This window comes from Syngnathus typhle, linkage group LG7, assembly GCF_033458585.1.
Source record: "Syngnathus typhle isolate RoL2023-S1 ecotype Sweden linkage group LG7, RoL_Styp_1.0, whole genome shotgun sequence".
NCBI classification, from domain to species: domain Eukaryota; kingdom Metazoa; phylum Chordata; class Actinopteri; order Syngnathiformes; family Syngnathidae; genus Syngnathus; species Syngnathus typhle.
The window spans coordinates 11689834-11711923 of NC_083744.1; the positions used below are offsets into that span (position 1 = coordinate 11689834).

Genomic DNA, 22090 nt, shown 5'->3' on the forward strand with positions numbered 1-22090 from the left:
GAGATGAAGCAAAGATGTCGCTTAATGGACGGAGCTACTGTCCTTCAAGGCTAATGCATCTCGTCCATTGCCAGCGATGGTGGGAGTCTGGTAGCCAATCAAATAGAGATGAAATGGTTGTATTGATGCCTTTTGTTTTCTTTGATCATTAAACCACAGGGTTCAAAAAAGTAATCTCTTATAGTCTGAGAAGTATGGTAATTAGTCTGACGTCTACGGACAATTTGGAGTGGTCAATCAGCCTACTGTGCATATTTTTGAAATGTGGGAGGAAACCCACGCAGGTACGGGGAGAACTGCAAACTCCGCACAGGAAAGCAAAAGAGCTGGAATTGAAGCCTCGCACCTCAGACCTGCGAGACGGATACAAACCCACTCTAATTATTTTACTTTGATATCATTAGTCTACAGCAGACAGGCCCTCTGTGAGGTTATGTCGTGGTTTGCTGGTTGCATCGTATGGACATGCACACACACACACAAAACCTCAGCGCAGACTGGTATAGAGTGTGCAAAGCAAATTCACTCACACACACACACACGCACGCACGCACGCACGCACGCACGCACGCACGCACGCACGCACGCACGCACGCACGCACGCACGCACACACACACACACACACACACACACACACACACACACACACACACACACACACACACACACACACACACACACACACACACACACACACACACACACACACACACACAGGCACCAAGAGAAGCCCACTGGGGCTCTCTGCACCTTAGTAACAGCAGATTGGCAAAGTAGGGCTTCCTCTCAGATGCCCCCTATTGGTTAACTAGCGCTCTGTTGCTAGGGAACAGCTTATGCCTTGCTTCGACAGCGGCCAATCCGTGGGTGAGTGTCAGCAACAGCGGAAGGGGGGCTGGTGCGATGGAGTGTGTGTTTGCAGCTGCAGAGAACCAAGCGGGATTTGTGTAACACAAGTTCACAGGACAGAATTATCATCACACTGAGATAAATACAATGTTGCTCTCAGACTGTTTGTGCAATGACTAGATTAAGTTCACCTACAAGGGACGTGCGTTTATTGGACATGGAGAATGTGTGTAACCTAAATGAATAACTGAGATGGATGCAATTGCAAAGACACCAGATTGTCATTATTGACTGACTATAAAGCCTGTTTATTTGTCTCCTCTGCAGGCCTACAGCGTTATCCTGGTTGGCATGGTGATTCTTCTCAACATTGGAGTGGCTCTTTTGTTTGTCCACTTTTTTATTTAAGAATAGCATTGTTTTTGGAATGAGCCCATACGTGCTACAACTGTAAACTTCCATAGTTGTTAAGAGGGATCTGCTGTCCCTGTGTGTTCCTGGAAAAATGACGGCAACCACCTGAAGAGGACACGGAGGGCTACGATCCATTTTGGGCTAAAGATGGTTGATTTGCGTTCAAATCTTAGTCCAGCTCCTATAATGGCGACACTGCAGTGCAGCGCCCAATGACCTGGATGTAAGAAGCGTACGCCAGCCTTGGCGAATGGGCTGCATAATACGGTCCGGAAACTGGACTAAAGTGAGCTTGAGTAGTTCACATGTTGACTGAAATTGGTCTGATTCCCAGGCCATGGCATTATAGCAAGTAATGCCTGCTTCCACAGTCTGAAGACAAAATATATACCTTTTCCATCTTCAAATCATAGTTTACAACAGATTTGTAATATTTCTTTATGAAGATTTCCTCTCATGTATAATACGTTGATGGATATATTATTTATTTTGTAAGCTCTTCACTTGACTCGATATGACTCCAGCTTTTTGGTTCTTCCGCCTGTCCAAATGTTCCTTCTGATGTTGTATTTCTTTCATCTCTGTCAAGAGAGACAAATGCAGGGACTGAATCACAGCACCACCCAGATATATTGTTGGAGGCTGCCTGTCTGTGTAACCCGGGCATGCACACACACTCTTGGCTTGATTCCCATTCCACTCTTTCATTTGCGAGTAAAGTGCATGACAACGGTGTGCCTCCAAAATGCCATTGTATGTTTGCAATGAGCAGAAAGAGAATGTCTCATGAGGACATGCCCTCTATTCAGCCACATCCAACGTACCTCCATTTTCCCATCATCGATGCTCTCTCTGTCTTTCCCTCCTACTCTTTGCCACCTGCAAACACCAGTCGTTGAGCTTTTCTAACTCTGAGTTGGTGGTAGTTCAGCGCAGACCCTCCTCGGCACAATATTCAAGTTAAATGTGTGCATCACTGTAGATGTGACTGTACAAAATCCATCCCAGCTGACTTTTGGTACGTGGTGGGTGGGGTACAAGCAGGTCACAATTAAGGCAACAATATAAGCTGGAATTTAGGGTGTCATTTCAGAGTGAACCTAATATGCACTGTAACCCTTGATGATAAATTTCATTTCACCTTCTGTAAACCTTTTTGAATTCACATGTTCATCTTTTTTGGTCGTCTTTGCAAAACTCGATCTCGAGCAAGGAGCTAAATAGAGTCGCTCGATTAAAGAATCGACCCTTAAGTTTCCTGGATCAGTTAGAATTAGTATTTAAACAGTCCTTTGTTTAAGTCTCTCTCTCGCTCTCTCGCTCTCTCTCTCTCTCTCTCTCTGGTCACTAATACAGTTTACTCAAACTCTTTAAAATATATTTGCAGTATGCTGAAATGGCATTAATTTATCTGGGTTCGCCCATGCGACATTCGCAAGCTGAGCCATATTTTAAAGGTATTAAAAGTACATGGAAGATATTGGTTATTAAATCAATTATAAACAAAAGCCCAAGTTGATAAAAAGGAACCTTGCATTGGTGTTCTTCTGTTCCACGTGTGTTAGCATTGTACGTGAAGCTCAGGTTGCGGTATCGCCAGTTATCCTGTTTTCCCTGTAAGCAAATTAGTAGAGGTCGAATGAGAGAGACGGTTCTTGGGTATCGTGTCTTTCCGACCAGCTTCTCAAAAACTTCTCAGAAACACTTGGACAAGTGAATTAAAAAAAAAAAAAAGAGGAGGTCAAATTACCTGTACTGCATATTGGGTTCATCAATGACCTAGTTGTGTATCTTCCATGACTGAATTTGAAGAAAGCCAAAAATGTATTAGCATATCCCCACAAGATGTTTCATAAAGTACGTCAACAAATTCTATCGATTGTGCTGAACTGAAGATTGATTAATTGCATACTGAACAAAAGTAAGCTAGTTGCAAGAGGTGACGCTGCTGCAACTTTAGTGCAGTAGTTAGCAAGTTCAGTAACACGTGGAAAATTGAGTGAGACTGTACTCAATTAATTGGAACTTAACTGTCAATTCATGCCCATATTTCAACGTTTTTTTTGGTCAAATGTTAATGCATGTATGTTTACTAGATCCCTAGTTTGGATTGTTAGATTTTGTATTTGGGTGTATGGGGGTAATCCATCACCGAAACAAACAATTCCAAGAGGGCATCTGCGTGAAAATGCACCTTAACATGTTACGTTGTGTTTTTAGGCTGAGCAAAACTTGATTCATATTTCAAACTTTCAGAATTAACCACAAACGAAATGACTATATACCCAAATTTGATTATCCAGCACCCATGCACCACCACTCTGTTTATTTGGAATTCATTTTGTGTTTTGTATAATCTCAACAATGGTGTCGGTTGTTTTCTTCTGTATATCATACCGCTGTGGGAAAAGTCATTAAAACACAAACTCACGTATAGCGGCCTGAGAAATTTGCTCGTACCGTTTATGCAAAGGGTCAAAGTTTGTGTTTGTAATGTTTCATAAGATTCAATAACAAATCAAAGTACTTTAGTGCACTCTAATGGGAGTCCTGACACTGACTTTCATGATTGCATACAAAGGATTTGTTTATAAAATCCATCTGGCAGATCAGCCTCTGTATTTGTTTGCTATCTATCTATCCATCCATCCATCCATCCATTATCTGTCCCGCTTGCCCCCACGTGGGTCACAGGCATGCTGGAGCCTATCCCAGCCGTCATCGGGCACTAGGCGGGGGACACCCTGAGCCGGTTGCCAGCTAATAGCAGAGTACACAGAGACGAACAACCATCCGCACTCGTACTCACACCTAACGGCAATTTAAAGTGCTCAATCGGCCTACCAAGCATGTTTTTGGGATGTGGTAGAAAACTGGAGAAATGGAGAAAACCCGCGCAGGCACAGGGAGAACATGCAAACTCCACACAGGGAGGGCCAGAGGTGGAATCGAATCCGCGACCTCTTAACTGCGAGGCGGACGTGCTAACCAGTGCGTCACAGTGCCGTCCTATTTGTTTTCTAGTTCGCATTAATGAAAGTTTATGGGAATATAAACAAACGTGCAACCTTTGGGTGATAGGATGTCTCTTCCATTTGCCACCGCCAACTATTTCAGGAAACAGTGAGCTGCTGCTGTTTTTCTGACCGCATCGCAGCTGTTGTCTCATTTCTGTCATTTCTCTCCATCCTTCATGTGTTAAAACCAGGAGGCAGATAATATTCTCATTCATTTGGGTCCTAGACTGATAAAGGTTCTGCTGCTGTTTGTTGTCAGCCTGGTGACGATACACCTGTTACACTGCAGCATGTTACAGCATGCCAAGCTCTCTCTATATCTGAATCTTTCTTTTTTCCTTTCCTTCCCCTGTTTTCTTTATTTCTGGGAATTACGTACTCTGTTTTGTTTTGTTTTACGTGAAGAAATTAATTAAAGTGTTTAAAATAAAGATTGGTGTTTTTCCTTTGAGTGTGAGTTGCAGCATCCCTGCAGGGGTTACTATAACAACCGGTGCCTATCGTTCTTCCTAGGGGCTGTCAATGACAGAAAGCGGTTGATGTAAACTTTACATTGTAAAGTTAAACTAATAGATTAAAAACAAAACAGGCCAAAACGGAATTTTCCAAACACAACATAACTGGTTTTAATTTTTGTCTAAACGAATGGCCAAGCGACATTGCGCCGTGCGTGGCTTTAGACACGAAGATTTGCTGCCATCTACCGGTGGCAAATTCAAATTACACCACCAAGACCTGAGTACAAACAATATACATATTTATTTGGATCTGTATGTCTATTTTGCGAAGCTAAATTTGCTACGTTTGACATCATATAGATGGGTAAATCATTCACAAAATAAGATGCGAAAATAAATCAAGACCGCCTGCGATACCACCACGGACCACTAGAGGGCCGCAGACCACCGGTTGACAAATCACCGGATTGTGTTGTAACCAGCTGTTATTTTCTTCAATCTATCTCGTGCCACAGCAGGATGAAAACAACACACTAACGCATACAACGAGCGCCTTTTTGGTTGTCCTTCGCTAAAGTACTGTTCTGCAGGTAACGTCGTATTTTCAACTTTTCGCTTTTATGTTCACTTTCGCCAAACTTTTTGGAGCCGCTGTTAACTTTCGGCGAACTCTTGGCAAGATGCCCGTTGATATTAAGATGACTGCGTGACTTTTTCAATGGCAGAAGGCGGCGGCGACGATTGTTTCGAACGTTTGCTTGGCCGTGTGCTTATTGTTTCTTCGGCTATCACTGGAGCTGCGGTCCGACCGGCGCAGGGGGAGCAGGCGGAGGTTGTCCAGAACGCCAAGTAGAATACTTAGAGTGGAACGGCAAGTTGATTTATAACCCCTCGAGACGGTGTCACCCATTTCTTTGAGTTGTGGAGGGAAGCAATCTTTGTGTGACACGAGAAAGAGCTCTGGCTGACTTTCTGGCTGCGCGCCCCTCTCTTTGTTTTTGTTTGTATGTCTTTACTTTCATTTGAAAAGACAGTCCATTTTTTTGCTTAAGCTTCGGACCCGCTGTCAGTGGGTGTTTTGACTATGGTGGAGAGTCACAGCCACGTCCAGAGGGAAGGAGTGTACCGCTGGTTCTCGTCCCTCACTTCTGCCCAGAGAGCCGAGTTCCTGTGTGGCCTGCTGGACCTCTGTGTCCCCATCGAGCTTCGCTTCCTCGGCTCCTGCCTGGAGGACTTGGCCCGTAAGGACTACCATTCCCTCCGGGATGCAGAGATCAAAGCTAACAACCCCACCGATTTATCCGGACTCACCAACATCACGGACGAGGTGGTGCGGAGTAAGCTGCTGGTATCCCTCGCCCTGCTCGGCTCGGACAACCGAGAGGCTGCGGGGGTCTTGTACCAGACATTGACACATATAGACACGGTGATCAACAACTACGGCTTGGCCTTAAACGACGGTAGGGCCGAGGAGCAGTTTTTGTTGCTTTTCACTATGGCATCAAACCACCCGGCTTTCAGCTTCCACCAGAAACGGGTCCTGAGGCAGCAACTCGGCGAGATACAGGATGTCCTGCAGGTGAGAACCGTGGAATGCCATAGATGAAATAAAAAATAAAAAAAACCTTAAGGCATTTAGCTATTTCAAATAACCATATATGTATTTATCTGTCTGACTGGCTGACTGTTAATCCAGTGATCACTGTTATTGTAAATGCATTTCTTCTTCATCCTCCTCCCTTCTTCTTGTAGTGACCCCTCATTAGATGGTTCAAGTACACATAATGCAATGGTTGATTGCAATTGCCCAGTCGTTTTGGTACATTTCTCATACCAGAATTGACATTTGCAAGACAGTAAGTGCATATTTTTAAAGCAATTTAAACAGGTAGCAAGACGGTGGTTAATAATGTTCCACAAAAGCAACTTTCTTTCTCCAAATGCATAGTACATCGCTGAAAGGTAAATGTTTTTGTTACTGAACATGCAGGGCTCACATTAACCTTGGGCTGATGGCCCAAACCTAGACACTATGAAACCAGTCCGAAGAAATATATTCCAGATGAGACTCAAATGGCGTCTCAAATGGAAAATTACAGGTTTGTCAGTCAATGACGGCTCACCTGTTCTTACAACAGACCTCAGTTGCGTAAATGATATGTGTGTAGGTGAAAACTTCTCCTTTGATTGACAGTAAGGTTTTAGCGATGTCTGCAAAAGCAGAAGCGAGGTGGCGCAGGTGTGGTTACAAATAGTGCTACACAGCACTGCCACGGCTTGTAATATGCACATTAAGTCGAGCCACAAAAATATGCTTGGCTTGAAATGCACTTTATGAATGTTGCATATATTGTTAAACAATGCTGGAAGCATTACTTTTGATAGTTGTTCAGATTGATCAAAAACAGAAGACTTAGTGAAAGTAGATGCATTTTTGTATATTTAGTTCATTTTGGATATTTCAGGTGAGCTATGGAGAAGCCGGCATTGACGGTAAAGGAGCAGGCCCATGTGATGATCAAATGGCTCTCTCTTACACTCAGCTGCATCACCACTATACCCAGCACAATGTGTCCTTGCCTGGCCTGGCCACTTTGTCTCCCTCTGGCTGCTCGCTTCCTGATACAAGTGCGGCCTCCTTGCCGGTGTCTCCTGCTCATCTCTGTCATTCACCTTGCACTTGCTGGCACAAGGTAGGACGGTTTGGCAACTGTGTCTTTCATGGAAAGTTAAACTGTTCACATCTAACAGCTGTATCCAGTTCAGATGTTCAAATTCATCTGCCATTTTCTCTGGTATGTGACCCCAATGTAGTTGACCTCATGCTAATCCACACACATAACGCATGAGTTTGTGAATCTGGGAAGTTGATGGCTCTATTGGGGCTGTTGCAGACCATCATTGGAAAACATTTAGGACTGTCATGAATTGATGGCAGAGAAATAATAGTAGCGCCCATCTCTGCTCTTGCACTATTACATGTGAACATGATATAATTGACTCTCACACGGTGGAAGGCATCCCAGCTGTGTGGTCTGACTATGACAGAGTCAGAGTGTATGGAAGAAATCCATATAAAATGCATTATATTATTATTCAAATGTTTCCTTTGTATGGCGTGCATATCGAGCTCCATGACTAATTATGCACAATAATAAGAGAGCTCCATTAAATGCAGAATGTTTCCAGATGCTGTATTTTATTGTACTTCAAAACAGGCTTGAAACATTGCATGCAATCAGTCTGTTTAAAACTTGCTCTTAAGATTTAAAAGGGACTTTTTTCAAACTGCTAGCAAGATTTGTATGTCGCTCCTCCCTCCTCCCCATTGTGTCTCTGTCCAAAGTCAAGCCCTTCACGAATGTGAATGCATCAATGCTCTGACTCAAGTTCTTAACCATGTCTTAAAATAACAGCTAAAATATGTTTTGAAAAATACATCCAATTCGAGGCAGGCTGCCCTTCATAGATTTAAATCAGTTTATTAAATCGTTGACTTTTTTTTTTTTTTTTTTGTTCCTCCCGATGTCTTCTCTATCCTTCTCAAACCTAAGAGGATTCGGCAAAATGTTTAAACATGAGTGAGCGGTGAAGGGAAAGTACCCTTGCTCAGAGTAGAGCATTTGTATTTAGTGTTTTGTTGCCCTTGGCTCCTACTTACTGCAGCTCAGCACATTTCTTGTTGCTGAAATCAACCCTCTGTGGTTTGCTTCAGTGTGTGCGCGCGCATGTGTGTGTGTGTGTGTGTGTGTCTCAAGTGAATCCAAAGGAAGCTAGAAATCCTGTCTCTCCCTCTGGATCTCTTTGTGTAGCTTGAGAGTTAAACCTTTCTAATGCATGTTACAGTGCCTTTCTTAACTGCAGCAGACGAGACATTAGCGCCAGGGATCTGACCTTAGCCCAGTCAACACAGAGAACAGAAGACACCATTTATTCCCATTAAAACAAAACTTAACTGTTGTATTTGAGTATGTTTTCTGTGTCCATAATCAAAACCATGTGTCTTCCAGTGTTTGTGGTATGAGACTAAGAGAGAAAGCCCAACCCATGTGATGTGAATGAGACTGTCCCAATTGCATGTTTCATGCAGGTTTGCTTCACTATGCACAAGCAAAGGGAAAACAGCATTTTTATCCGTTTTAAATTCAAGCTTTTTGCAAAGACAAGTATGCTACAATATTTGCATTATGTACCACAAATTCTTTTTACATAGTTTGGTATAGAATCGATGGATTAAAACATTGGAGCACAATTCCGAATCAGGAAATGAAGGGATGGACTGGAACCCTTTCGTCTCCTCTGAAATCAGGCTAAAATTGCAGATTTCCTTCTTTCGTTCCATCTCTCTTTTTGAATGGTCTCTCCCTCATGCTCTCCAGAACCAACCCAGAGAGGCTAGTACAGCCCCTGCACTTGGATCAGGGGTGAAAATTGGAAGAGGAGCTCCAGCAGTTAGCCAGGAACCCATCGCTCCTCACCTCGACCTCGCACCTCCTCCTCCATCTGCTGGGCAGGGCCACGATGCTGCGGCAACACCTACTAGCCATCAGGGGAAAAGAGGAACAGGTGAGCCTCTGGAGAGGTATCATGGCTTGATATGATTAACACCCCTGTCGGCCTCCTTGCACACTCTATCATATTCTATAAATAGCGTTTCACTGTCATCATCAGCTTGACCTAATGATGAATGCCTGAACTTCCAACCGGTGCATGTGAAACGTGTGTCTAGCTATGTACACCGCATCAGGCAAGATGTAACATGCTCGTCCCACGGAACATTACTAAGCTTCAAGAATGCACCCTCAGGAATTGCCGTGTTATATATCACTCAGGGATTCATTTCACTCATGGTTGCAACTTCAGATGACCCATGTCGACATCATCTCGATAGTACAACTTTATTGACTGAAAAGTAATATGCAGGACTTTATTATGCTTATTGTTGTGTGTGTTGGTCATGATTTGGCCTGCTAAATGTGCCGATGTAGAAATAGTTTGGCTACAGCGTTTGTACTGTGTATCCATATACACAGAGGCAAAATTGTTTGTACCGTATTTTCCGCCCTATAAGGCGCACCTAAAAACCTAAAATGTTCTCAAAAACCAACAGTGCGCCTTATAGTCCGGTGCGCCTTATATATGGATCAAATTCCTAAATTCAAACTGGCCCGAAGTATTGTGTCATGAAATCAATCATAAGTGGCCCGCTGAAGACTATGAATCATGACTCAAAAAGACTATGGATCATTATTTTATGATTATAAAGTAATATGTTCCATCTGAAGTTGAAATAAAAAAGATAAAATGGAGAATGATTTGATTTGGATTAAAAATCTGACATGATGCATTAATGGTGCGCCTTATAGTCCGGTGCGCCTTATATAAGGATAAAGTTTTAAAATGGGCCATTCATTGAAGGTGCGCCTTATAGTCCGGTGCGCCTTATAGGCCGGAAAATACGGTACTATCACATCAAGTATCTGCACACAATGAATGGCATGGCAAGATTGATCATTTTTACGTGTGGCTTCCAAAGATCCAAAGAACACCGATTCTATACGCAATGAATTTGATTTCGTCGAACACACCTGATACAAAGGATCAGCTCAGCCCCAAACTGTGTAGAAGCATGATAAGGATCCTGATCATTTCAGTCGTGTTCAGTGTGTTGTAGGGGGGACACATCTAAAACAGCATGGATAGGAGCCTGGAGAATTTTAGTTGGTTGGATCACCACAACTCAAGTTATGACCTGTCCGTTGCCATTGGATCAGATCTAATAAATGCAAAAGAAGGCAATGTATATCTGGGTATGGGGGGCTGCGGAACTTTGGAAATTGGAGGTGTTCTAGCTTATCTTCCTTGATCAACCATTTAAAAATTAACCATCCTGTGAGATCCAGTGAATTTATATTAAACAAAGTTACACTTTCCCAAGAGTAGTCCAGGGATGGGCAACCTTTGCCACAATTCGTCGTCAGTGCAACTAAATATGTAAATAAAAATCTTTGAAATTAATTTGTGAGGGCTCACTGAATTGGAGGGCTACTAAATAAGTAAATAAAAATCATTGATAAGTAAATTCGGGAGAGCTCAATGAAATGCTTATAATCAAACTCTCCAATTTTTTTTTTATTCCAAACATTTTTTTGTTGTTTTAGGGAAAATGATTCAAAGGACCACTCAAGAGTGTAGGCCCATTCCTGGTCTAGACCATACTGTCTGGCTCCCTGCCTGTGTCTGAAACACAATACTCGCCTTTCTCAGATTACCTCATGGTCACATCGCATAGCTGTCATCGGCATAAAACGCTCAACATGAGCACAGGCATACACAACAGTCATTTTGAGCTCATTAAAACATGATTGTGAAGAAGTGGAGGCACATGATTTACACCTTAACAAATCCCAAACACACAGCATGAGGAAAACGTCTTCACTGTATGTAATTCTTGGAAATAAAGTATTCGACCCACTCTTTTGGCCGCTTAAGCAGCATGCAGCAAAACGTTTACTGTTTTCACTCACACATACTGTACACACCATACATGTCCAAACCTCTGCCTTCTTTCTTCATGTCCTCTGTTCTCTATGCAGCTGCTTGTCCCTGCGTGTCTGCTATGCTTTCAAGCCGCCTCATGGAGTCTGAGTCCTTTCATGTGTAGAGGTTATTTTCCTATCACACCCATCTACAAAGCCCATTATGCCATTTGAAATCAGTTTCATCCCATATGTATTGACATGAAGCAAATTTGAAGAAGCCGTGCGATGTCACACACCTCTTGACATGCCCGCCGAATGTTATCTTCTGCTTTCTTGCTTTCAGAGCACTCCTTGTGCTTGATCAGACCTGAGTACCTTTTCTTTGTCGATTGCTTTTATAGTGGCAGTTGAAAGAGTTGCCTTGCGAGGAGTGACACATACGTTTGAAGACAAAAGTGATTATATGTTTGAGGTGGGTAAACGTATGTTAACACTTTTGCTCAAACCTTCTTTAAACACGATTGAAATGATTCTTCTTTTTGCGGAACCTTCAGGCCAGCTGGTCTGATGGCTTTGTTACATCAGTTGTGCGAAGTCAACAGGAGGTGAGCGACTTAGTTTCACAGGTGAGGACTACACCGCCCACTCATATTTGGAGATTTAAATGGATTAAAATGATTGATGCTTGGTAATGACTATGCCGTAATGTGCTGATGAGTAATGTTTTTTTTTTTTTTTTTCATTTTAATTTTTTCACAGTTGTCTCAGGCATTTCCTGATGAGCGAATGGAGAAGCTCTTGCCTCAGTCCAGTGAGTCGGATGCCAGGTTAGTTTCAGTCCTGTGGAGGATGATAGCTGACTTCTAGATTAGACAATGAATGATGAATTTCAGTTTAAATAATAAGAATAATAAGAAAACAAAATACCATCATCTCATACTTTGGAATATTGTTCTTTAACAGCATAAGTGAAATATACATAGTAAAGTACCGATGATGGGGAACAGCACACAATATTGAACCTTGATGATTGACAGCTTCCAAACCATTTATCAGACATTTCTCAAATGCCAGCCACGGTTGTGTCTGATTTTTGGTGAGATAACCAGGAGCCGATAGCACCAAGACTTGCGACTGTCTTGAAAATCAACGTTCTCTGTCAGCCATTAGTAAACCTTTTGTCCTTTTTGGATTGCAATTGTTCAGTGGCGTCCACACTTCCTTAACCTTCAGAGCTCAAAGACATGAGCAGCACCAACCTACTACGTCTCCAAATCCTAAAGCTCTTTTTATGTACATAAAGGGCCAAAGTGAGGCAGTTTTTTTCCCCCATCTTTTTTCAGAGGAAAACATTGTCCAAATCGGACTCACACAACCTCTTACCCTCACATTCACATCCACTGGAAATTAAGCTCAAAACAAAGTTACGTTTTAGACAATGGGAGGAAGTCGATGTAGCCATAGGGAGCCTACATAAGAACCGAGAGAATGTCAAAATGCAAAGCCAGAACCAGACCGGTTTTCCACCTTCTATACAAGTTAATATTTGCACTTGTGTGTTCTTCCTGTAACTGTCTGCTCTCTCCACCTGCCCTCAGATGTCTGACAATGTTGCCCAGCCATGTCCTCCAGCACCACAGCGTCCAAATCTTCTTCACCTCCACCAGGGCTCTCTCACCAAACTGCCTGTCTCATCTCTCTTCCTCCTTCCCTAACATGCCTCCCTCCCCTCCCACAGCTCCTGTCATTCCAACCTGCCCATTAACCTCCAACCATAGTGAGTCTTTTCTTTCTTAATTGTACTCATTCCCATTGCGACTCAATGACACTCGTGTAAGTCTGTAGAGAGGATGCGAAACATGTGGCATCTATTTTTAGAGGTAGCGACAGTGATACCAGAGGGAATATTTCCTGTCTTGTTTATGCAGTCTATGATTGGCTGGCGACCAGATCAGGGTGAACCCTACCTCTCGGCCTATGACGGCTGAGGTAGGCTCCAGCATGCTCGCCACCCTAGCCAAGATAAATAGTTCGGAGAATGAATGAATGAATGAACGTACAAACGAACGCTTGGTTATGCAGTGTTGGTGCTGGGAGAGATGAATATTGCTTATTATATTATTATTATATTATATCAGTGAAGAGATGGTGGTAGTGATACTGTAGAATTTTTGGTGTGTTTTGAAGGTGTTACCGGGAGAGGACAGCATCTATTTTTGTCTGGTGTGGGAATTCATTGTGGTATGTTTGTGTTGGGAAGCCGAGTGTGGTGACCTCGTGTGTGTGTCTGTGTGTCTGTGTGAATGCTTGCATTTGATTCTACGAATGGGACTTCATTTGGGCGTATTTTTAACCTCCAGTATGTGCGCGCGGGTGTGCGTATGTGTGAGTCAAACCACAAGGGATGATGTGTCAATGTCAGGATTCAGCGTTGTGTAATTGCACTGTATATTGTCGTTCCCTAGCATGCATAATCGTTTTTGACAGATATGTACATATTTTGTTATGTCAGAGCAAGAACACTTCATTTTGACGGTGTCCAGTCCAAGGTGCATATGGCGCTTACCTCGTCACCTGTACTGTTTGAAGATATTTCAAGATTTCAGGCGTCTTTGTAATTCTAACCCCTAAAAGTTATACTTTAGTTTGCCACGTGATATTGTATGTCATAACAAATATTGATTTCAATTCCAGTGCTGCAAACTGCATGTTGGAAGTCTATCATTCATTTCCACAGACTGTTTTATGGTTCTCGGCTCAGTCAAGGCACTTGGCAAGGGGAAAAAATGTGTGCTTACTCCTCTTGGCGCGTGCTGTGGACCTCGCTGTGACCAACAATGCGCCGCACAATTACTGTCGTAGTCTCTAGTCTAGGACTGCGTAATTGATCAAAATTCAATTACAATTGTTACAAGCCACAATTACAAAATTGACATACAAAAAACGTACTAATATGCATTTATAGCCAATGCACTATGTTTGTTTATACAAGGAAACTACACTTGAATTGATACATTTTCACCTTTTTATTTTAAAATAACAAATTTTATAAAATTTTTTGTTCCAAAAGGAACTTGCATAATTATAGTGTTTAAAAAATGTTTTTTTTTTTTCGGAATATATGTCGCACTAGTTCATAAATGAAGTAGGAATAAAAACATATACGAGTCGCTCTGGAGTATAAATTGTATTTGGGGGGGACATTTATTCTGCAGAAAGCAATACCACGAACAGTAGATCTCGGACTCACTCTCAAAATTTCTCAAAATTGTGGCTCGAGTTGTAATTTTTGAATCGGCTGAGCACTTCGGATTGTGAGCCTCATCCATTTTCCAAGCTCTTCAGAAAGGGATTTTTTTTTTTTAAATCACTAATACACACCACACCGCATAATTCAGCCATTCATCAATTTTCTGTCTCGCTTATCCTCACCTTCAGTTCTCGTTTTCAATGCTCAACATGTCATTATGCTTGTTGCTGACTTTAGCTACTTTTTGTATGGCATCATCTTGATAACCAAAATAGAATCTAAATGAGAAGAATTACCTGAACATCATTTCTGTGTTTATATGTGCAATAAACTCTACAGCATGTTCATGATATTTTCATTTGCATCTGTCACTCAGCAAGCTCAGCCGGCTGTATGGTGCAATACCGAGGAGCCAGCAGCAGGTAAGATTTCGTCATCACTCGCTCATCAACGCCATGTGCAGCATTTCTGACCTCTGACAGCTTGTCCTGTTTCAGGGCGGTGTACAGAGTGGCCAGTGTCCAACCTGTTGTCAGCACTCACAATTCTGCCCTGACCCGCTCCACCCCTCACCTCTCATCTCTCCCTCTCTCACATCCTTCTCCGCACTACTCTCCCCAGCTGTCCTCCCTCCCTCCCACGGTGACAGCCTTGCCCGCACAGGGCTTCCTCTCCGGCAGAGGCGATGTTTCCTCCCAGCCGCACCCCCAAAGCAAAGCGTGCCCTTTACTTCACCCACACGCGCATTTGGAGCCGCAGCAGTCCCCGTTTCACCCACTGCAGCTCCAGAGCCAACCTCAGCATTCGCCCCATTCTCAGTCCCTTTCGTATTCAATTTCTCAGTCCCGTACTCAGCCCCACGCGCAGTCTCCATCACAGTCCCAGGCAAACGCGCCGGAGCAAAATGGCATCCTGGACTGGCTGCGCAAGCTTCGCCTACATAAATATTATCCTGTCTTCAAACAGCTGACAATGGAAGAGGTGGGCCCAGTTTCAAACAAGACTTCCAGTTATCAAAAATAGTTCATTTGAGCGTGATGTGAGGCTTCTCTCTTTGATACAGTTTCTAGCACTGACAGAAGATGACTTAAACAAGTACGACTTAACCCAGGGTGCAAAGAAGAAACTCAAGACTCAGCTGGAGTTACAGAAGTCGGCAGAGTAAGTTGCATTACTTTTTAAGCCTCAGACTTTTTTCTCTTGGTCCCACTGCACTTGATTAGCTATATTAATCTGGCCTGAACTGTTTTGAACAATCTTATGTACTGAACTAGCAAGGTAGAACTTGCTTGAGTTGGACGCTTTGAAATAAGGGACACGATCTTGAGATCTTAGTTGAAGTTGTGTTCACATTATATGTGATATCGAAATAGCAGTTCTCTTTTTTTAGAGTTTGCCCACTTGAGGTTTGAGGATCACGCATTTGTTTTGCGCATCATTTTTTTTCCTTGTTAGTCCTATCCAAAGTGTCTAATAAAGTTGTTTACAATGTTTTGGTTGCGAACAAGCTACACTAATGGTTTACAGCACTATGGTAAATGTCGAAGAGCCAGCTGGTAGCTACCCGTTGAGCTCTCCCCATTCTGGGACAGCAAGTGGTGATGTGGAAACATCCTGCATAAGAGCACCTTGCTTGAGTTTGCCTACTCACAATTTGGCAACAGATTGGCATCTACACACTCAGCAGACCGTGCAACACATCACGGTTTACGAACTTTGAGTAGACTCGAGAACTAAGATTTAGATAATCAAGGGAAAGAAATGCAAAAACACTTGGGCATGCAACCAAATGTGCATAAATTGGAACTAAGAAATAGAAGCATGCATTTGCACAAACATGAACACGTGAAAAGCCTGGCTGTTATCATTTGATCACGTTTTCCATTTTCACCCTGTTTCCATTTGTTAGGCATTTGCGTATGAGTGCGTGTGCCTGCTTGAACGAGACAAACAAAATGGAAAGTTTCATACAGCAGATTTGCAGATGGCGCTGAAAGGGAGCAGTCCAGCTTGCTTTGAGCGTTGATGTCGCCCTCTAGTGCTGATCTTTGGGCACTACCAGCCCATTTTGTATACATTTTCTCTCAAGGTTGTTGGTCCATGTGCTTGGTTTATGGTTGAGAAAAAATCCAAGGAAGCCTTTAAGGTTTCTGTAGTTGTGAGGATGTACACTTTGCATTTCTTTTTTCTTTTCATGTTTATTTTGTCTGATTGTTTATTTCTATTGATTGATTGATTGATTGATTTATGGACCAGCAGGGAGATGAAGCTGGAGAAGCGGACCTGTGGTGGTATCGCTCGAGTGATGCCTTCCAGTCATATGGGACCATCTACTCACACCCCCACTGCAGGTAACAAATGGGTTTTTTAGACATATAGACTGAATCTGAGAAAAGTTACATTTTAAGAAGAAAAGAACAGTAAGCATTTTAAATGCCATATTTAGGAGCAGCAATTGCAAAAGTTTGTCCAGATCTTTTTTTCTCTGCTTTCTGCTCTTCGGCAGATCAGTGTGATGATCAATCCTTTCTTTGTATCAACAAAAAATAGTCCCACATGTGTTACAGTAGAGCTAAGAGTGGAGGTGGACAGCGTGCTGCACCATCAGCCCATCCACGCAGACAGCAGCTCATCCTCTGGCTACTCCAGCTCTTCGTGTTCCCCCCGAACGCCCCTCTGCTGTGATGCCGCTCTGGACAGGAGCGTTTACAGGCGTAAGTTGCTTCACTGCAGATCACCAGAAAGATGGACAATTCTTTGTGAAGAGATATATGGCTCAGGATCATTTTGTCCAGCAGTCTGTGTGTCTTTTTCAGGTGTGTCAGGTCCAGATGCTGTAGGAGGCGGTCAAGAGAAAGAGCGCTCGTGCATTTTTATCCTGAACTCCAGCTGCCCGGCAGGCCCCAGCCGGCCCACAGCGCAGGTCCTTCCGGTCCAGACGGATATCAGCACTCCTGCCGTTGCATCCTGCTCCTCCCACCTTCCTTTCACGTTTTCCCACTACCACCCACAAGGCAACTACCCTCAAAGCCTGCTCTCTTCACTCTCAAACCAGGCGCGTATTCTATCTTCCCCAGGAAAGCTCAGGCCGCAACCCCTGTGCGCAGAGGACAGAACTAAAATGGCAGCCTCGGGTCCACCCGGTACCAGCGTGGCTTTCAGTCCTGGGCTGGGTGCGGGCATGGGCGTGAGGCTGGAGAACCTGCTTCCCAGGCTCAAACTGAAAGTGGACGCCTCCACCGCCCCCCATGACTCGGGGACTGCCATGAGTCTGATGGTTGAGACCAGTTGTGCTCTGACCTCCACCTCAAACAGCCTCCACCATGTGTCGCAACCTCCTCTCCACTTTCACCTCTCATCCTCTTCATCCTCATCTCCATCCATATACTACTCGTACCCACCCGCCTCCTCCTTGTCCACCTTTGCCACCTCTTGCCCGTCCACAAAGTCCCTCTCACAATCGGCTAGCTCCAGCGGCGCAAGTGTCTTTGTATCCATGGCAACCACAAGTACCGTCCCTATAGCCGCAGTGCCAGGCAACATATACTACCCTCATGGCCTCTCCTCCGCCTCCTCTTGCGGCACTTCATTGGATCCAAGTCAAGGCCACACCCAGTCCATGTGCGTTTGCAGTTCGTGTGGATGTCGGGGCAACTGCGGCGCCTACGGCACCCTGTCCACCTACGCCCCTGCGTCCGGCTACCTGCAGCCGTTCTCAGCCAACTCTGTCTTCACTCTGGGCCCTCTTCTCCATCTCAGCCCCCTCATGGCCTCGTCTAGCACCACAGGGACCGTTACCGCGGCCTATTCCTACCCGATGATGGCACCAACTCCCCTGTACTGCCAGAGCCCTGGGTCACATGACCAGCAAAAGGGCTTTAGCTTCTACCAGCCCCATGGCATCTTGGGAAACGCGGTCCAGAAGCGAATAGCGGGGAACCTGTCATGTTACAACTGTGGCGGCCATGGGCACAGAGCAGAGGGGTGCAAACAACCACCCATGGAGTCATCACAGCAAGGTGAGTCAACTCGTGAACAATGTCACCGACCATACACATTTGGAAAACAGCAGAGTGGGCCAAAATACTCAATCTGAACTTCAACATGAATACAGATGCTTGTGTTCATAAAGGTAAAAGGAGAAGCACTGATTAAACTTCTGGACTCAAGTACAAGTAAATATGTAAAACTATTCACACTCAAATATCTGTTAAAATGGATTGATGAGCTTCAACTAGTGTGTTTTGCTAGTTGTTTCACTTCAGGTTGTGTGAGTGCCACTAGTCTAAACACTATTCTTATTAATATTCTTTTATTCAATAAATGTTCATTTTTGGAACCCTAACAGGACAACCAATTATGGCTAAGCTGTCAAGCTGAGCCATGTTTGGTTGTGACCTGACCCTGAAGAACTGCAAAGCCATTTTCAGTCAACAGCAAGTTGCAAAACGGACAGATGGATAAAAATGGTCATATTGGTCAAGTCATATTCCACAAACGCAATATGAATTGAAATACTGTGTTTAGATTTAGATTGGTCGCATTGAACTGATTATTGTTAAGAGCATTTTTGAGTTGTCTACCTCTTAAGTCTGATTTGTAAAGTAAGGATTCGTGACCCGATGTCTCGCCTGTTTATTTCACAGGCACTTTTCGACTGAAGTACACTCCCCATTCTGACAATAAGGACTCTGGGGACTGATGAGCCCGCAGTGAATTTGGAAACACAAAAATATTTTTTCCAGCCACAAGTTTGTTCAGCTCAAGCTGGTGTCAAAGCGCCTAGTCGGTCTTTTCATCTCTGACCGCTAGCATAGCTGTTGTTGCCTCAGCTCAGAGTAGACAGCAGCTTGTGTGGCAAGAATCATCGGTTCCAAATGCCACTAGGACAAATGAACATTAAAAGCTGGAAGTGGCACTACACAGCGGAAGAGGAACCCATCAAGGTATTTTGACAGCATCCATAAGTGCAGGAAGCCTTTTAGGACTGATAATGACAAACACATTCATAGACCACAGAACAACTGTATACAGTAAATGGCATGTCTTTTGACTTTGCACTCACGTTAGACCTACTTCCAAAAATTAGCCCTCCTGTTCTTTGGGCAAGTGAATGTTTTGTTTCATTTGTTTTATTTTATCCTTATTGGACTTCTAAACTTTTGGTAGGCTCAAAAGACCTAGAGTTTGTTTTGAAAATATATATATATATATTATTACACAATACAATAGTATTATCTATTTCCTAACATGCATCTGAAGGGAAGCTACATTTTGAAATTCAATTGTTTAGAGTTGGTCTCAACAGAACAAGACTGTAGCACAGAACACCTTGATTCCTGTGTATAATTAATACTGCATTGTAGTGTTTTTTTTTAAGGTTGCCTTTTCACTATCACAGTGAAACCTGTTTGTAAAGACTTTGCATCACTTCTTCATTCGCCATTCACTCAGGCAAGACCAATGAGTGCCAGTTTTGTCATGTCTGCTTTTAAGAGTGTTTATTGTTGTTGCAGGTGAAAGACACAACATAATTGTGTGTCATTTACACAAGAGAAAGCTCAGGATTGTGTCGTAATTATTGAAACCAAGTTGACTGTTAAGTGTCTGGGCAGGACCTAGACAAATATTAAAGTAAGGCCGGCTAGTCCTATTCACTATTTGGGCCCCTGGAGGGCGCGACATGTGTATGTGCCATCTTTATTTAAAATGATTATTACTGAATGTCTTTTTTTTTAATGTTATACGAATGTGAGTAGGCGGGTGTTTTGTAAATTGTAGAAAGCATGCTCAAATTTCAAGGTCTATTTTGATGTCTTTATTTTGTTGTTGATGTCTTAAAGCCAGCCTTAAGTGTAACTTTCCAGCACAGCAGCAAGACAATTTGGTAAAATCATTCAAAATCTTTTCATGCCAGTATTTCAATAACAACAATAAAACTGAAAACTTTAGACTTTTGGGCTTCATTGACTAGACTTTTGGTTAAACTTGGAAAAAGTCCATTTGTGTCATTAGATAGTTATTTAGTCAGTTAAAAGATTTCTTTTTCATCAATAAAAAGACAAGTAATCAAGTGTTCAAATAATTGCAGCATTATTCCAAAAATGTCCGATACGGCCATGAGCAGATTGCTGGAGATTTGTCATATTTTCATTTGTTTAACATTAATGTAACATTTAGTATGATTTATGCAATGTAACAGCAATGGCATCCAAAAAAAAAAAAAAAAGGAATAAATACATAAGAAACGATTTTTTTGAACAAACCTTTTGAGAGAACCAATTCTAAAGATTAAACTGGAATGCACATCACTAGTACAAAACAGTGCAGATGGCCATAAATTGCCAGGTCGAAATAGTCGACTGGTAAATGATGCGGGCTCTCATTTGGTAAGCACTTAGTTCGAACCCAGGTGTGTGCGCATTTCAAAAGCTGCTTTTAGACTTGGAACCTCGCTTTGTATGCGTTTTTTACGTTTAGCCCCCCCCCAGAACGTGAAAATGAACAAAATCTTTTCACGCAGGTGTGTGTAACGCGAGTAACTTGTAAAACATATTGGAACGCGGCCCTGAGCACTAGAGCTTGACACCTGTGACCTTTGACCATGATATTTCCCGAATAAAGTGGCCTGTTATTAGGTACACTTGAAAATGGCGGTGTACCTAATGGAGTGTCCGTGTGGTTCCCTCGTTAAGTGCACCTGCGTGAAAAGTTTTAGCTCCTGCAGAACGTGAAAGTGGCTAAAACTTTTCACGCAGGTGTGTTTAACGAGGGTCACTTGGAAAACATGTTGGAACGCGGCCCCTCGAGGACTGGAGGTTGACACCCCTGGTTTAAGTGAAAAGTGAACGATTCGTTTGAACGAATATTTTGAGTGAACTGATTCTAAAGATTCCGTTCACTTAAAACAGTGCTTCTCAAATAGTGGGGCGCGCCCCCCTTGGGGGGCGCGGTGCTATTCCTGGGGGGGCGCGTGTGACCCTGGGGAACAGGCTTTTTTTTTGGCAGTACTAGAATAAAGTGTAATTGCGCGTTTACTACAGCAGGGGGCAGTGGCGCTCTCATTGTTACTTCTGTCACGTTTGCGACAGTGCAACATTTTACGTCTTACAAGACAAGTTAGGATAGTCACGGTGGGGAGGGGGGGCGCGAATAGTTTTCTTCTTGCTAGGGGGGGGCGTAACAGAAAATAATTGAGAAGCACTGGGTTAAATAAAGGTTAACCTAAAAAAAAAAAAATAAAAAAAAAAAGTGAACCCTGAACTTTGAACCCGCGGTGACCCCGCAGTGACCCCACGGTGACCCCGTGGTGACCCCTGGGTGACCTTTGAACCCTGAACTTTCAACTCTAGTTAAAAATCGAAAATGTGCACATGACCCCGTGAACTTTGAACCGACCTTTGACCCCTGGGTGAACTTTGAACCGTAAACTTTGACCTTTGACCCCTAGCTAATTACGTTTTTTTTTTTTTTTTTAAACCGGCATAGCAGAACGATCCATGGTCTTCAGATGCCGCGCTGTCGCCATCTCCTGGTCAGTTAGTGAAATGCTTTTGCTGATGTTTTTTTTTCTCTCAATTAAAACAAATCAATTAGCCAGTTGGTTTTCTTTATTTAAT

General features: G+C 43.2%; 2 protein-coding genes across 7 annotated transcripts in view; both read left to right on the top strand.

The window, feature by feature from the left end:
- Window positions 1-4732, top strand: part of jph3b (junctophilin 3b) — a 28517-nt gene extending 23785 nt beyond the window's left edge. Inside the window, exon 6 of the mRNA XM_061284148.1 lies at window positions 1178-4732. Coding sequence (XP_061140132.1) covers window positions 1178-1258 — 81 coding nt within the window. The 3' untranslated portion in view covers window positions 1259-4732. The remainder of the gene's footprint in view (window positions 1-1177) is intronic.
- A 465-nt stretch (window positions 4733-5197) lies between these two features.
- Window positions 5198-20422, top strand: zcchc14 (zinc finger, CCHC domain containing 14). Of its 6 annotated transcripts, none has more exons than XM_061283686.1 (14): window positions 5198-6318; window positions 7205-7432; window positions 9119-9305; window positions 11623-11693; window positions 11776-11847; window positions 11981-12048; window positions 12820-12998; window positions 14848-14893; window positions 14969-15452; window positions 15535-15632; window positions 16728-16822; window positions 17039-17185; window positions 17270-18490; window positions 19118-20422. In XM_061283686.1, the coding sequence occupies exons 1-14, from the start codon at window positions 5824-5826 to the stop codon at window positions 19171-19173; spliced, it is 3447 nt and encodes a 1148-aa protein (XP_061139670.1). In that variant the 5' UTR covers window positions 5198-5823; the 3' UTR covers window positions 19174-20422. The 6 variants fall into 6 exon arrangements, with proteins under 6 accessions (XP_061139670.1, XP_061139674.1, XP_061139671.1 ...); XM_061283690.1 differs by having other exon boundaries at window positions 17288-18490; XM_061283687.1 differs by having other exon boundaries at window positions 17042-17185.
- The last annotated feature ends 1668 nt before the right edge of the window (window positions 20423-22090 follow it).